Here is a 17,530-nt window from a genome sequence, read left to right as displayed (position 1 = left end):
CCCTTCTGGCATGGGATCTATGAAATTTCAGGTCTCATCTCTGTGGCTAGCCCTTCTACCAATATAGGCATTGAGAGTGGGTGGCTTTCCAAGCTGCTGAAAAGGCTGTTCCCCTTTTGGTAGGCTTATAAATTTATGCTCCAGTGATATCCAGTGCGTACTGGCAAATCTGCATTTTAAGCTACAAATTTGTCTTCTCCCCTCGGTCTCTAGGTATGACTCGCTGACTGGAGTCCCTTCCCATCAGCGCGCTCTGGCGTTTGAGAAGGGAAGCGTGCTCTTCAACATCGGAGCTCTGCACACTCAGATTGGGGCACGGCAGGATCGCACGACCCTGCAAGGAGTCGACCGGGCTATAGATGCTTTTCAAAAGGCAGCTGGTAAGTCAGCTGTTTGGAGCTTTCTTGGTGATTGTTTTTTCTCCCAGGAAAAAATGGTGGGAGGACTTGTTCATTTCAAGTGAGAGACTTTGGCGTTATTGAGTGTATGCTTCATAGATGCATTGAGTCTGGCCAGTGCCCCCTAATCCTGACCTGTAGCCCCCTGCTCTGCTATAGTACCAGACTAATAACCCACCAAATCCCAAGTTTTGCTAATGCATCTCTCAATCCTGACCCTGTGAGAAGACCTCATGACCAGTATGGAGAGTGCGTTGTTCTGAGGCATGTGTGACTGGTATTGCCTCTAGTCTGAGCCCTTTAGACAGTTGCACCCATTTACCAGAATCAGACTTTGGCTTCACCAGCACATTGGAATCGGCGATCACCCATGGTGTGGAGCAGCTTAAGCACTGCCAGAGTCTCTAGAGCACACACAGTCGAGGCAGGCAGGAGCAACGTACCAAAGTGAGGCAGAGTTTGGAGAGCACTGAGAATGAGTCCTAACCATATGGAGTGCCAAGCGTATCAGTGGCTGTCGTCTACTGCTCTGCTAATCCCACGTGGTGGTGGTGGTGTTCTCTGCTACCTACATTTGCCAGGCCTCCACTTGATTTTAGAGTTGTAAGCAGAAGAGTCTTTTGCAATGTCTCTCTCCAGCTGCTTCTATTCATGCAGGTGCCTTTAACTACCTGAAGGAGAACTTCTCCAACGCCCCCAGCCTGGACATGAGCACTGCCTCGCTGAACATGCTTGTGCGACTGATGATTGCGCAGGTGCAGGAGTGTGTCTTTGAGAAGGTCACCCTGACCAGCGCCCAGAATGACTTCTTCACTCAGCTGCAGATTGCACAAGAAGCAGCCAGGGTACACATCGCTGCACAGCTTCTGTTTGAACCCAGCAAAGCTGCCCATCTCTTGTGGCTTTACTTAGCAGAGCTGTCTGGGGTATGGCGGGAAGAGAGGAAAACCAGCAGGGAGGAACAAGCAGAACCCTTGAGCAAGGGGAGGTCTAGGAGGAAGCACAGCTGGCTTGGGGGGATGAGGCATGCCCTGTGGGGAAGCAGTGGGATGGGATGGGACTACATGGAGCTGTCATTGCTGCAATGAGCAAGGGAGGCACTGCAGGCTGTGCACACTCATTGCCCCACTGGGGGAAATGCAACCATTAGTCACAGCTATCGGGAGGGGCAGCCATCGGTTTCCTGGGTACTCCACGCCTGAATCATGAGCTGAGCACTTAATCCATATTTCCAAAAAATAAGGAATCCTCTGAGAATTGGGGCTAAGTCACACGAGTCCTTAGTTGAAACAATCTCGTGACCAGAATGGATCACTCAATTACCCTGTTCTCTTCACTCCCTCTAAAGTGTCTGGCACTGGCCACTGTCAGACAGGATACTGGGCTGGATGAACCCAGTATGGCACTTCTTGTGCTCTTAAGAGAAGTGGCGGGGGGGATGAGCAGGGTCCCAAAGGACTGGAGAAGGGCAAACCTAGTACCTGTCTTTAAAAATGGGAACAAAAAGGACCCAGGGAATTAATTATAGACCAGTCAGTCAAACTTTGATATCTGAAAAATACTGGAACAATCTATTAATCAGTTTGTAAGTACCTAGAGGATAATAAGGTTATAAGGAATGGATTATACTGGCTTGGCTTGATTGGTTCTTGACTAATGTCTTCCTTTGATGGGGTTACTGGGCTAGAGAATGGGGAGGGAAAGCAGTAGACCTGATGTATCTTGATTTTAGTCAGATTTTAACAGTTGCACATGACATTCTCATAACCAAACTAGGGAAATGTGGTCTAGATGAAATTACAATAAGACAGGTGTACAACTGGTTGAAAGACTGTACTCAGCGTAGTTATCAATGGCTTGCTGCCCATCTGGTGGGGGAGGCATATCTAGTGGGGTCTGATCCTGGGTCCAGTACTAGTCAATAGTTCATTAATGACCTGGGTAACAGAGTGGAGAGTATGCTTATAAAATTTGTGGATGTCACCAATTTGCGAGGGGTTGCAAACATTTTGGAGGACAGGATTAGAAGTCAAAATCACTTGACAAACTGGAGAATTGGTCTGAAATCAACAAGATGAAAGTCAATTAAAACAAGTGCAAAGTACTACAGTTAAGAAGGAAAAAAATCAAATACTCAAATACAAAATGGGAGAATAACTGGTTAGGTGGTAGTACTGCTGAAAGAACTGGGGGTTATAGTGGATCACCAATTAAATGAGTCAATCATGTGGTGCAGTTGTGAAAAAGGCTAATATCATTTTGGGGTGTATTTAACAGGAATGTCATGTAAGACATGGCATTGGTGAGGCCTCAGCTGAAGTACTATGTCCAATTCTGGGCACCATGCTCTAGGAAAGAGGTGGACAAAATGGAGAGAGTCCAGAGAAGGGCAACAAAAATGATAAAAGTGTGTGTGTGTGTGTGTGTGTGTGTGTGTATAGTGGAAAAAGTGGGGGGGGGGCATGCTTAGTCTTGAGAGAGGCAGGGGAGGAGGGAACTGATAAATCTTCAGATACGTTAAAAGCTGTTATAACGAGGACCGTGATCAATTGTTCTCAGTGGCCACTGAAAGTAGGACAAGAAGTAATCTGTAGCAGGGGAGATTCAGGTTAGATGTTAGGGAAAACTTTTTGACTATAAGGGTAGTTACATTCTGGAGCAGGCTTCCAAAGTTTTCAAAAACAGGTTGGAGAGACACCTGTCGGGGATGGTTTAGATTTACTTGGTCCTGCCTCAGTGCCCGGGGGGCTGGACTTGAAGATCTATTGAGGTCCCTTCCATTCCTATTTTTCTGTGATGACATAACTGCATTTTCTAATCTTACTTAAGGATAATTTGCTAATTCTATTCATAAACAATAGTTAAGCTCATAAATCATTCCACTTTGCACCACAGCAGTTAGTAATGCTATCCACATGTAGTGTTAAACTCCCATCCAGGTGCTAAATATAGACCAAGAATATATTGGGTGTTTAAAAGATGCTCACTCTCCAGCTATGACTCCATAGAGCCCACCCTAATTTCTGAAGTCTTACAGCTCTACTAAGATGACACTTCAGGGTGAAGCCAGGATGATATCTTGGCTTGGGGTCATTAATGCTGTAGGCCCTCTGAGTGTTCCTTCAGCTGCTGTGAATGCACTGGGTGGAACAGGTCAGGGACTAAACTCACTTAGTTCTGGGATTTAGGAGACCTGGGATCTATTGTGTGTGGCCTCGGTCAAGTCTCTTAACGTCTGTGCCTTAGTTTTCCGAAGCATAAAGCGAGGATAATCTTTAGTCTTTGAGATCTAGAGATAAAAATGCTATATAAGTTTGACCTAATGTTATGATTTTAATTATACTGCATTGTATTGTAACAAAGACAAGTAGTTGTGCCACAGAAGTTAGAGCTGGAAAAAGCCTGCTATGTTGCCTGACACACACTCACTGCTAGTGCAGGGATTGTTCTCTGCCGAATATTTTCTGTTGCTTTGGCCACTCTAATCTTTGTCCCAAGTGATGAGGCTTCCACCCATCCCTCAAGACTATTTAGCCTCTGACTTCCAGAAGCTGGGAGTGGACAAGAGGGGATGGATCACTTGATTGTCTGGTCGGTTCAGTTCATTACTTCTGAAGCATTTGGCATTGGCCTCCGTCGAAAGACAGGATACTGGGTTAGATGGACCATTGGTCTGACCCCGTATGGCTGTTCTTATATTCTTAATCCACAGCCTCACAGTTAGACTGGTGTCTGATTGGAACCTTCTCATTAATAGCCTGTGTTTTGATGGTTGCAGGTTGAAGAAGTCTACTCGTTGGTGCATCAGACCATGACCCAGGCTCACGTGAAGGATTATGTACCTTTCTCATGGGCCACCATGGTCCATGTCAAGTCTGAGCATTTCAAGGCCCTCTCCCACTATTATGCTGCCGTTGCACTTTGTGACTGCCCCTGTGAGTATCAATCCTACAGCTGACCTGCAGCCCAAAGGCGGCTGTGCTGTCACCTAAACGCTTGTTTATCTTACGTCTTCATGTAGCATTCATCAAAGCAACAGCTCAGCACTTGGCCCCTCAAGGTTCAAATGTGGGACATGAGCAAAAATGAGGGGGACACAGAAATAATAGTGCAGGAAGCATAATGCCTCGTGGGACGTTTTAACATAAACAGAACTGTCTGTAACCTCACTTAATCTGAAACTGAGCACAGGGTGTGTAGCAGAGGTGAACTTGATACACTGCCTGCCTGCTTCTTGTACAATGTTTGTAAAGGCCTTTGAGAGCACTGGCTAAAAAGTGCAATAGGAATGCAATATGCTCTCCATTTCAGAGTTGCAACAGAGACATGGGAGTAAATAGCAAGGAAAGGAGAGGGTTTGTGGAGTGTTGATCCAGCACTTGCCAATCAGTATGGTATCTCTAAGGCTACACTAAGAAGTATTCCACTTAGCATTCTATACCTAGCACTGCCTGTGGGTGCCCTGTGCCCTCAGAGTGAAGGGATAAGGCTAGTACAGGGAGACTGCTTCCGAAAAGTTCATTAAGGCCCTGGCCTGGGACTTGGAAGACCTCAGTTCAATTCCCAGCTCTGCCACAGACTCCCTGTGTGACTCAAGGCAAGTCACTTAATATCTGTCTCCATTCCCCGTCTGTCAAATGGAGAATATTTCTTTTCTCCCACCTTCTGTCTGGCTTCTGTTATGTGTATATACACAGTGCCTTGCACAGTGGAGCACCAATCTTGTTTGGGGCCTCTAGACCAGGGGTCGGCAACCTATGGCACACATGGCAATTTTTAATGGCATGCTGCTGCCTGCTAGGGTCCTGCTCAGCCCGCTGCCGAACCCCAGCAGGCAGCAGCGTGCCATTAAAAATCCTGCCCGACCCAGCCCGCTCTTTTCCGCCCCCTGCCTACTGCTCTCTCTGGCGGGGGCAGAGGGCAGAAGCAAGCCTGCCGGCTGCTGCTGTAGGGCAGGCTCCACTGGTAGCCAAGCTTCCCCCTCCCCCGCCGCTTCCCCCAGCGTGCTGCATTGAGCCCTGCCTCCTCTCCCTCCCTGCTGCTGATGGCCCTTGCAAGGGAGGGGAGAAGAGTAGCCCCAGACCGGTAAGGAGGCGGAGAAGAGGCAGGGGGAAGTGGGGTAGGAGCAGGGCGTATCCCTCCAGCCGCTGGCCCCGCTCAGCCTGCTGCCAACCTGGGGTTCTGGCTGCCGGCCCCTTGCCAGCCGGGGTTCCGGTCGCAGGCCCCACTCAGCCCGCTGCCAGCCTAGGTGAACGGAACCCCAGGCTGGCAGCGAGCTGAGCAGGCCGGCGGCTTAAGATCAGCATTTTAATTTAATTTTAAATGAAGCTTCTTAAACATTTTGAAAACCTTGTTTACTTTACATACAACAATAGTTTAGTTCTATTATATATAGACTTAGAGAGAGAGACCTTCTAAAAAAGGTTAAAATGTATGACTGGCACGCGAAACCTTAAATTAAAGTGAATAAATGAAGACTCAGCACACCACTTCTGAAAGGTTGCCAACCCCTGCTCTAGACAGTACAGTAATATAAACAGTTGACTTCAGAACACATAGATTTCAAAAATCAAGATGTAAATAATACTTTTACAATGGCACAGCTCCACAAAGGGGGCTTAGACACTGCAACACTGAGTATCACAACACCTACCTTCTGGATTCCAAAAAAATGACAGGAACAACACTGGGGTCTACAAAGCCTACATAACGAATGGTCAGATAGGTACCTTAGAATGGGATCCACAAAGCCAACAGGGGTGTGTCCTAAGCCCCACCCCTGTGAGTTCGATTCCTGTTCTCCCCTGGTTATTGAATCACTAACAGAGACCGGCATTTGGTCGCTTAGGTTGCATGTGGGGCCTCATCAGAGGCTGTCTAACTCCATGTAAAACAACAGGGGTGGGATGGAGGGAAACCCCCTCTATAACATTTGTCCCTGTGGTTAATGCACTCGCTCAGAATGTGGGAGACTCCCCACCCCGTTCAAGTCTCCCCTCTGCCTAACAAGAAGGGATTTGAACAGGGATCTGCTACCTTGCAGGTGAGTCTCCAAACCAGTGGGTTAGGGGGTATTCTGATGTGGGTCTCCCTCACTCTGCTATTGAAGTTGTTCCACTTTAATTAAATGACTGGATCATTTAAATATTAATTGGGCATGACAGAGTTAGAATGACTCTATTGGTTCGGGCACTTACATGAGAGAGGGCAGATCCCTGTTCGGATATCTTCCTCTCCTCAAGGAGAGGGAGCACTTGAAGAGGGGATTAGACCCTTGCAAGCCCACTACAAATGTGGGGTTTGTCGTGTATGCAAATAACTTGACGCTGTCTGGTTTGGGTCACGTTGGCAGGGTGTGGCCAGCGGTGTGTCTCGCCGACAGCCAGTGTGACGATCACCACCTGGCTGAGCAGCGAGAGCCAGCTCGGCACCTCGATGAACGCTTGGCTCTGGCCCAGGCTGCCATTGCTGCTTCCTGCCCATCGGGGGGGGCGCTGACAATACGGCGATTAGGAGCCTGGCCCTCAGTGGCCCCTGCAGGCCCAAGGAGACGGCACAGTACTGGCTGGTGAAGAGCTGAGACTAGAATCCCTCCCCTCCTCCCCACTGTAGTCAGCACATCTCTGAGGGGCCCACCCAATGTGCTTTACAGGATAGTCAGGCCTCGTCTCTATCCCAAAACGCTTACACTCTAACCCCACTTGTGGAGTACTGCCTAACAAGTGATAGGGAGAGGTAAGGTGAGGAAGGAAGAGGGTTGCAGCAATGCGGTCATTTCAGGGGTGTGCGCAGATCTGTGGTTCAGTTGTTGTCTCTTCCTCCTGCCCTCCCCACCTCAAGCTCTTCTTTATTGGCTCGTTCCACACACGTGTCACAGACTAAAGCGAGTCTTTAATGGGAATGAGGAGAGGGTGCTGGGTTAGTGGGCCTGACTTGGGAGGAAGCTCCATGAAGACGGGTGTGACGGGTTGGATCACAGAAACCCCCTTGGGAGCTGCCACCCAATGTGCAAAGACTACCCCTGCTCCTGTTTTCCCTGCCAGCTCAGGACTCCAGCACCCTGTCTTTCTGAGCCAGACATTCCTGTCTGGCTCCAACACAGACTCAGGGTCTGAATCACTTGTCCCAAAGCTGCAAGTTTACCTGAAAACAGCTCACAGTACTGTGCTTGTCTTTAGCACTCAGATGCCCATCTCCCAATGGGGTCTAAATCCAGATAAATCCGTTTTACCGTGTATAAAGCTTATGCAGGGCAAACTCATAAATTGTTCGCCTTCTATAACACTGATAGAGAGATATGCACAGCTGTTTGCTCCCCCAGGTATTAATACATACTCTGAGTAAATTACTAAATAAAAAGTGATTTTATTAAATACAGACAGTAGGATTTAAGTGGTTCTAAGTAGTAACAGACAGAACAAAGTAAGTCACCAAGCAAAATAAAATGTGCAAATCTATGCCTAATCAAACTGAATACAGATAATCTCACCCTCAGAGATGCTTCAGTAAGTTTTTCTCAGACTGGACACCTTCCAGGCCTGGGCACAATTCTTTCCCCTGGTACAGCTCTTGTTGCAGCTCAGGTGATAGCTAGGGGATTCTTCATGATGGCTCCTCTCTCCCTTGTTCTCTTCCACCCCTTTATATATCTTTTGCATAAGGCGGGAACCCTTTGTCCCTCTGGGTTTCCACCCCCCCCCCACTGGAAAAGCACCAGGTTAAAGATGGATTCCAGTTCAAGTGACATGATCACATGTCACTGCAAGACTTCATTACTCACTTGCCAGCACACACACATACAGGAAGACTCACAGGTAAATACAGCCATCTGCAGACAATGGGAGTCATCAAGGTTCCAAACCATCCTTAATGGCCCACACTTTACATAATTACAATAGGCCCTTAAAGTTACGTTTTATATTTCTAGTTTTAGATACAAGTGGTACATTTCTACAAATAGGATGATCACACACAGTAGATTATGAGCTTTGTAATGATACCTTACAAGAGACCTTTTGCACGAAGCATATCCCAGTTACATTATATTCACTTATATTTTTATAAAACCATATAGACTGCACAACATCACAAGGGGATGATGGGGGGGGGGGGGGGGGGGGGTTGGAGGAAGCTTGGAGACTGCTGTAGGAGTAGCAGGTGAGGAGGGTAAAACGGCTGGCATCGTTATAGGGCAGCGGGGGCAAAACAAGCATTTTTCTAAACACTCCGTGTGGCTTTTGCAGTAACTGTCTTAACAGTAATAGCTGGTTAAGGGGTGGGAAGGGGAAAGCAAGAATCAACAGGAGAGTCCCCAAGTTGCCACATCATGCCCATTCCGGCTTTTGGGAAGGCAACGTGTCTCTGCAGTTCAGATGCCACAGCTGTTGTTTGTTCCCTCCCTAGGTATAATCCAGCCCTGTTGTTCAGAGTAACAAATCCTTAGCCAGTGCAATAGGCCATCAATAAACTCTTTATGCCAAGATTAATCCCCGGCTGGTATAGTACTTGCACAGAAAGAATCAGTATCCATAATGCCAGCATGACATAGGGCTGACTTCAGATTCAACAGGCTTCAGCAGTTGCTTCCAGTTAGTGTTCTGGGAACATGCTGGCTTGATTTTGATTTTATTGTTATTTAAGTGCTTCTGTTGCTCCAGGTCATGAGTCCTCCCAATCTCTTGTTCTCACCACCTATTCCCTAGAGAGGCAATTATGCTGTAATCCTGAAGTTCATCCCCACCTAAAAAGATTAGCCGCCACTTTGGCCAGGGACTAATTACAAAAAAAAGCCAACGCAAACCGACTAGATCCGCAGCTCGAAGGGCTTGTGACAAGCCTTGTTTGTTTCCGCCTCACCAGGATTGTGCTTTGATCTAGCTCAAGTAGCAGCAGCGCAGCTGTGGCAGTAGGGGTGGGGAGGCATGGGCCAGTCTTCCAAGTCTATCCAGGACCCATGACACATGCTGGAGTGGCTAGTCTGTCCCGCCACCCATGGAGCCCTGGCTCTGCTGCTGTTGTTACCATAGCTAGCCCAAAGCTGGTTTGACTGTGTTCATGTGCTGCGATCACCCCTCTTGATCGCAATGTAGCCATACCCTCTGTATTTGTGACCTTGGCATATATATATCTAGGACACTTTTTTGTTTCCTTTTCATGCCTGCTTTAAAAAGGAACTAAGGAAATTGGGAGAACTAGAAGGTGCCCAGATACCACAGTGACGGGTGCAGTATCTAGGGTTGGCGCAAAAACTTGAAATTTTTCATACGTTTGGTGATTTTGTAGGCTGCCCCATTAAATGCACAGGCTCCCTGCCCTGCATTTGGATCCATTAGCACAGAGGCTCTAGTGTAATTAGAAACACCCACCCTTTAAACTGTTGGAGCAATGTAGATCGAAGTGCTCCTGCAGACAGGCTATCCAGGTTCTTCTCTCATCTGCCTGGGAATTTCCAGCCATTTATGGCTGAGTAATGCTTTGAATATCCCACTGAGCCTGTGTACGCCTGCTTGTTTCACACAGCCGTGTCTGATGCGGACCTCCCAGAGCACGAAAAGGCCTTTGTCCAGTTTCACGTCACCATGCCGGAGGGACCATCGCTTCGTCTTGTGCTGCAAGACCTGGAGGAGCGAAGGAAACTGGGTAACTATCCCTCAGCGTAGTCAACCGTGTATGGAATTAGCCAGGGGATCAGTTTTGATGCATGAAAAGCCCCACTGTAATCCCACTATTTCCCTCTGTGGACAGCATCCATGAGGGCTTGGTGAAGAAGTATTGAGAAACCATGTTCAACATCCTCCCCGCCCCAGCTCTACCTTTTCCATGGTGGTGGTTTGAAAGGGGCCTCTTCTGGGATGCTGTGACTGGAACATGCCAGATGTCTCCCTTTCCATAGTCAAACTTCTAACTATAAATCCTATAGGAGCCAAGCTTGGGGGATATTTATCAGGCAAGGTGCCTTGGAGGCTTATTGCCTCACTTCTCAGCACCTCAGTCCTGCTTTGATGTCTTAAAGATAAGATCAGGGCATGAAAAATGTGTGTACTCCCTCTCCTTTTCCTAGAATTAAGTCCATGGATTTCTGTAAAAAATTAAGCTGTCATTTAAAACAAAAGAAAACCAAAAAGTTTAGCCTTTCTGGTTGCAAAGATCCTTCCAAACATGACTGGATGTAGCTCTGGTTTCCTGAGCCTGCAGACAGTTCTAGTGCCTCAGCGCCCTGAGGGCAATATTAAAGTGAAAGGATTCTCTTCATTTTCACTCTTCTGCTTGGAAATTCTATGATAGAAGCAGACACTACAGCAACTTTCAGGGGCAGGGTAACAGACATTCTCCGGTGACTGTATGTGTAAGAGGAAATAGCATCTTGTGGGGTCCTATGTTCTTCTCTCAATAACTCCGCATTACATCTGCTTATTTTGTACACTAAAGAAGTTTTTCTAACTGCCAATGCTGCAAGTGCCCCTAGGATCAGAGAGCCAGGCTGGGCTCTTTTATTGTTGGCTATATGCGAGCCAGAAAGTACTGCACTGGGTGCTTAGTTACAAATACTGCTGGTGATGCATGAGCCAGAATGGAATCCAGCTCTCTAATTTAGTGGGGTTGGCTCTCCAAGGCTAACTGGAGGCAAAACCAGGAAAGTTTACTTCAAACATTGAAGTCCGCAGTTATCACTCTGAATACATCCCGGGAGAAGCTCTAAGTGTAGGCGCTTTTCAGAGTTGGACTCACTTTAATGGCCCTCTTGCACTGCATTCAATGGGTTTCTTTCACAGGATGTAATGGGAGTTGGATTGGGCTGGGAGTCTGTAATGGAACCCAAAACTTGAGCAGGAGGTGTCTTAGCATTAGGCTTCGAAGCATTAGACTTTTATTGGTAAATGTTGGGAAACCTTGATTTCACTGTACGCACACACACAAACTGATGTCTGTTTCCACCAATAATGATCACAATTTACAGCTAGGCAAAGTAAGAAATATGCTGCTTGAGAACTTATTAGCGTTTAGGGATGTTTACTTTGTCAACATCACATGTCAAAATATACAGTGTGCTTTAATGGGTTATAAAGCTTTAACTTTTTAAATCTCTGCATTTACTCAGGGTTGGCAATTTCCCAGGAAAAACTAATTTAGGACAGGATGCTGGTAAATACCAGTTTAAACTGGAAAAAATAATTTTATTAGAAGAATATACTAATGCTCATTACTAAAAATATTTAGCAATTTGATGATTTCGCAGTAATGTGATCTGTTTAATTTTAAGGAATTTTAAGACCCAAAAAATCCTCAGTCTAAAACTATATACTATTGCCTTGGCTACCTCAAACTGAAACTTTGGAATCTGGGAATTCCCCCTTCTTTGTTGAAAACATGAAAAATTACATGTTTATTTACCAAACAAAGAAAGGGAATTCCCAGATTCCAACACTTTCATTTGAGGTAAACTGCAACTAACTGTCCAGTCCAGTACTGTCTCTTGATGTTGCTGCTGGCGGGCAGCTGACAGGAACTCAAGTCAAAATATTTCAACTTGAGCAAAAGCGGACCACCACCTGACCCAATTCATGGCTATTTTGAGAAAGTTACGAAGATGGCAGAGTTTCTTAAATGCAGAAATGGCAAAGAGAAAATGATCAGGTAGGCAGACTGCATGAGGAAACATTTTGCAAAATGCAGTGGAAAGAACAGACACACTGGACCAATGACTTTGGTTAAATGCACATGAGTATTAGACTCGGACTGTGAGGATGAAGGTACTGATAATACTGTCATTGCCTCAAAAGAAAGCCAGGTCCAGGTCAGTTAAAGACATCAAGGAGGAAGAGTCATGGCTTTTCTCTGAGTGATGTCACTGAGTGTTCCACCGTGTGCGCGGCAGCACCCCCTGCATCTGGCTTTTGGAGATCTTCGTTAACCATGGCTGTTGGACAGCACATGGGCATCTCCTCTGTCTCGCGCTGTGAGCAGGACGTGTGTGTATATATAGCGCTGTGGGTTCCAACTGCCCCCCAGTTCCTTCTCTACCGCCTTTGGTCTGGGCCAGAATCCACAGCAGAGCCTGCTTCTCCTTTACCATTGATAGTGCCTTACTTGTTTGCAGTTTTAGTTCTTTCCTTCCAAACTCTCCCAATTTAAAAAAACAAACAAACAAAAAAAAACCTCAGCTTTTCTATCTCATTAACCTCCTCGTTAGTTCGTAGTTTAGGTTTACGCTTCCTACCCTTCTCAACTGGGGAGCTTTTCCCTCACCCTCATGCCTGGCACTCCTGGATTCGAGTGGGGTATATCCCGCCAGAATGCGTTTCCAGTAACCGACGGTCACCTGCAGTACATTCGTTCACCGGGGAAGGGACACATCCCACAAAAGTGTGCTCGCTGCCAGGGCCAGAAAAGACTGGGACATTCGCTTGTGACTTCTCTTCATGGAGAAATCGCTGTGTCCAGCTTTGGAACCCAGCCCAGACACACTCCGCTAGGTCGTCTACTGACCCGTTCGATGTGTCCTTCCAGAAGAAAGTAGTCTCCTCCCCGCTCTGACCCAAGGAAATGGGGTCCCTCATCACCCCTTGAGACGCCGCCTGCCACAACTCCATCCCCAGCAAGGTCGGTTGCCTCAACATCCTCAGCGAGGGGACATAGTGGGACCTAGAACCTCTCGTACTGACATCAGCCAACAGATTTGCAGCCCTCTGCATTGTCTCTGGGCATTAAAGACAGATGCAAGACCTCCGAAACCAGTGCCAGCTGTGCCAGCCAGACTACTCCGGGCCTCACAGCACCAATAAAATCGTCAAGCACCGACAACCTTACTAGCGCAGACATCCTTTTCAGCACCGACTAAGTATGCAGCACCAGGAAAGTCTTCAACCCCATCAGCTGTGCCAACAATGCTCTTCCCTCCTCCACAGGTGTTTTGACACCTCAAAGACCTGTTTTGTCTCTGAGGTGCCTGAGTCCCCCCCATTCCTCCAACGTGACCTACATCTACTGCCATCCTCGTTGCCGGAATCCTATCACTGTTCCCCGAGGATGGCACCTGCCTTCCCTAGCAATGTAGAAGAGGAGAACTCAGTCCCGCTCGACAGTCTCACAAGGCCTCTTCTGTACGTTGCGCGCAATCCACCATTGGACCAGGCTCCTGGTATGGATGCAACCCCATGTGCCACTCCCTCAACGTTGGCCATACTGGAATCCTTGGGCCATGTATAGAGAACAGGTAGGGAACCCTTCCACAGACAAGATCTGAAGGCCTTCCCCTTCTTCATCAGTCCCTCACCCACCACATTGGTCGCTCGCCGCTTCCCATACCGGAGGAGGAAATTCCACTGCTGCTCCACTTCTCCTCCTCTTCTCATGATGAGGCCATCATGTCTCCATCTCCTACTGCAGCTGATAACTTCAGACACTTTCAGAAGTTATTTTGCAGACACTCTTCAGATTTCTTTAGAGGAGGGGAAGAATCAACAACATAAGCTACTCAACATCCTGCACGTGTCATCGTCCTCCAAAATAGCTCTTTCAACCAGGCCCATCTCGATCCTGCAAAAGTACTCTGGCAAACCCCAGTGTCCATTGCATTGACTCGAAAGTGGACAGACAAAAAATACTATGGTCCCGCCAAGGACTTGGAATTTCTTTTTACTCACTGCACTCAGAATTCCGTGGTTGTCAATGCCATGCAAGAAAATACCAATCTTGACTTATCCACCATGTTAGAGACTGGAAGCGACTGGACCTGTTTGGATGTAAAGCTTATTCATCTGCTACTCTCCAGTTTCGCATATCCAATTACAAGGCTCTCATGGCTAAATATAATGACAGTAACTACTCTAAAATACAGGAACTCTCTGCCAAGACCTTCCTGATGGAAAAACTGGGACAACTCCAAGAGCTCATCTCTGACGGACACCTTAGCCTGTACAGCTCTGCAAGCCTCTTTAGACTCGGCGGACACCACCGCCCGATTCATAGAAACTGCTGTTATGAGGCAGGTGTCATGGCTGCACCTCTTGGGCTTTTCTAAAGAGGTACAAACTACAATAGAGTTGGGCCCCAAATTATTTGCGGAGCGTATGGATGACTCCCTTAAGGATTCCAGGCAACTCTCCATGCTCTCAATATTTACTTTCCAGTGCCAAAGAGATGCCTGGGAAAGTATCAACTTCCCCCATGATCCCGACCACTGTGTTATACCTCAGAGCAGGAATATGATACCCAAAAACATCAATAGAAGCCACTTACCAAACGCAGACATGACTCCCCGGGGAATACTTCTCTCTCACCTCCAACCAAACAACAATTTTGAAGTTGTGGATGAGGCCTTGAGACACCTTCCTCTGTTCCAGTCATATCAAACATCTTTGACATCCCACCAATTTGGCGACCTACTACCCCCTTTCTTTCCATCATGGTGGCTAATTACCTCAGATAAGTCAGTTCTGGTGCTTGTCAGAGAAGGTGATGTCATCCCTTTTCTATCTAACCCACCCTCCTTCCCCATCCCTTTTCAGGGATCCTTCTCATGAACCCATCCTAGGAGAAGAGAGAAATCTGTGATTGGGAGCCACAGAACCAGTCCCACCCCAACGCAGAGGAAAGGGTTTTTACTCATTACTTTCTGGTCCTAAAGAAATCTAGTGGATGGAGACCAGTCCTAGACCTTTGAAACCTAAACAGATTCATCAAACTGCAATGCTTCAAGATGGTTATCCCCTCCACTGTTATCCCAGCACTGGAACAGGGGGATTGATTTTCGGCCCTTGACCTCTAAGACCTGTACTTTCATATCACAATACATCCTGCCCACAGACACTTTCTCCAGTTCATTATGGGAACCGACCACTATCAGTACAAGGTACTGCTCTTCAGACTGTCAACGCCCCTCATGTATTTTCTAAGGTCCTTGCAGTAAAGAGGGCATCGTCATCTTTCCATACTTGGACGACTGTTTCCTCAAGGCCCCATCTGAAACTGACACCCTTTGCACCATCCATATGACCACGAACCCTTTCTCAAGCCTCAGCCTTCGCATAAACCTGGAAAAATCTACATTAACACCAGTGCAGAAACTGCAAGGCAGTGGTACCTCAGCAAAAATCCCATTTTTTTGCCATATTTACTTGCATTTAAAGCACAAGAAGCTTCAGATCCAAATCAATATTTTTGTCCACTATCAAGAAAAGATTCCCCGGTCACAGATTTAAAAAAAAAAAAAAAAAATCGGAAGAATATTGATATTCCATCCGACTTGATAGAACTGATGGTGCAATTGCATCAGTGCCCAGCAAGTTCAGCAATCACCGAAAACAATCTTTTTTTCAAACTTTGTATATATCAGTTCAGAATTTAGGAATAGGCTTAATCTATCTGCTGCATCAAGGTTTGTCTCTTGCTACAGAATGCAGGATGGCCAAATGGGCCTGGACTGCTAGTCTATGACTCGGCATACTTCTGATTGCTCAACGCTAAAACCCTACAGCTCTGCATTGTTTTCATAGAATCAAATGTCTGTTACTTTTGTTTACATAAATATTGAAAGCTGAAATGAGTCACGACTTTATAACTTCTTCTTTGAGGACAATACCAGACCAAAATGTATAGATATTTATACCCACTAGAGTTTTATTTTTTATTCATACAATCCTAAATTTAAGCCCTGAATCTACCTCCTTATGTAAGCACAATTAGTTTTCATTACATATTCAAAGTGTAATATAGTATGCATTAGTGAAACAGTTTTCAAAATAGAAAATGCCTTAAAGTGGGACAAGGTGGTAAAAACCAGCTCTGATGAACACCATGCCATCCCTTCTGCTACTGTTTAATAATTTGTCTGACTCCTCCTGTAACATCTCTGAACTGAAAACGTAAATAGCTAAAAATAGAAAAATGCTTCAAAGTAAACCCCAGTATTATCTATCGAAAGTATATATAAAAAAGTTCTGCTAAATCGGCTTACAATTCTGGTTCAGAAAGAGACCCAGGTGCCTAGTTGTCTTTAAAAAGCTATTGAATACGGCTCTTATCACATCAATGGTCTGTTGTGCTTTCCGAGTCATTTAACATAACCCAATGCAGTTAAGAGACATCTGCTTGGATTAATAAAAGTTTCAAATGCAGGTTGACTCTTGGCTTTCAAGTTATGAACCTGATCACAGGAGGATACTGTGTGTGTGTGGGGGGGGCTATAACTCCTATCTCTTGCTCCCTTTGATACTGATTGCCATAAAGGCAAAGAAGTTATCACTTGCTTTTTCAGCTACATGTGTGGTTTTTTTTTTTTAATTCCAACAACTGTCCCTGAAGCGACTGGAACAATAGAAAGCTTGGGTCTTAAGCTCTAGTTTGTCATATCTGCTTTGCTTCTCCCCCCTCCCCCCAGCCTCCCACTTTTGTGTCATTGTGCATCTAAGACTTCTATGATTTAGAAAGCATGAAAAACCAAGAGACACAGACCTACTGGGGATAATTTCATCTTCAGCCTAAGGCTGGATTGTTCCCTACTAGCTGCTTTGCTTAGTTTAGTTTTGAAATGTTCCAAGCATGAGGGTTTAGATATCATCCTTGTACTAGTGAGACAGATGAGAATCCTTAAGTGTTCCCAACAGAACTTCCCAAGCCAACTATTAGAAATGACGTCTTGCTAAGATTTAGGGGGCCAGATCCCCAGCTGGTGTAAGTTGGTGATCTCACTGGAGCTATATTGATTTACACCAGCTGGGAATCTGGCTCTATTGCTCTTCTCTACCAAGAGGACAAAATGGCCCTGTTAGTTCTTACAAAAAATGGGAAGTGTAGACACCAGTCTCTGCTCTTGTATGTTCACAGGATGCAGAGGTTAAAACATATCCACAGAATGGTCCCTCTTTCCTTTCTCACAAAAGAGCAGTCTTCCTTGCTTTGAAGTTACAACCCGATGAGCCACAGAGGAGGCATTTAGACCAGTGGTTTTCAACCTGTGGTCCGCGGACTCCTGGGGTTCTGCAGACTGTAAGATTTCCAAAGGGGTCCGCACCCTGCACTTTAAATTTTGCAGGGGTCTGCAAACGAAAAAAGATTGAAAACCACTGATTTTAGACCAACCATGTAAGATGTTATACCACCTTGTCAGCAGTCAGCTCACCTTCATCTTCAAC

At 46.3% G+C, this 17,530-nt stretch overlaps 1 protein-coding gene across 4 annotated transcripts in view; it reads left to right on the top strand.

The window, feature by feature from the left end:
• Positions 1-17,530, top strand: part of RHPN1 (rhophilin Rho GTPase binding protein 1) — a 58,286-nt gene that overhangs the window by 28,315 nt on the left and 12,441 nt on the right. For all 4 annotated transcript variants that reach the window (XM_054018833.1, XM_054018834.1, XM_054018832.1 and 1 more), the window contains 4 exons: positions 214-380; positions 1,056-1,243; positions 4,177-4,333; positions 9,918-10,037. In XM_054018833.1, the coding sequence (XP_053874808.1) occupies positions 214-380; positions 1,056-1,243; positions 4,177-4,333; positions 9,918-10,037 (632 nt within the window). The remainder of the gene's footprint in view (positions 1-213; positions 381-1,055; positions 1,244-4,176; positions 4,334-9,917; positions 10,038-17,530) is intronic.

The sequence above is a fragment of the Malaclemys terrapin genome, chromosome 2 (genome assembly GCF_027887155.1).
Source record: "Malaclemys terrapin pileata isolate rMalTer1 chromosome 2, rMalTer1.hap1, whole genome shotgun sequence".
In the NCBI taxonomy this organism is placed as follows: Eukaryota; Metazoa; Chordata; order Testudines; family Emydidae; genus Malaclemys; species Malaclemys terrapin.
The sequence above is the reverse complement of the archived record's forward strand: the minus strand, read 5'-3'. Positions and strand labels throughout refer to the sequence as shown.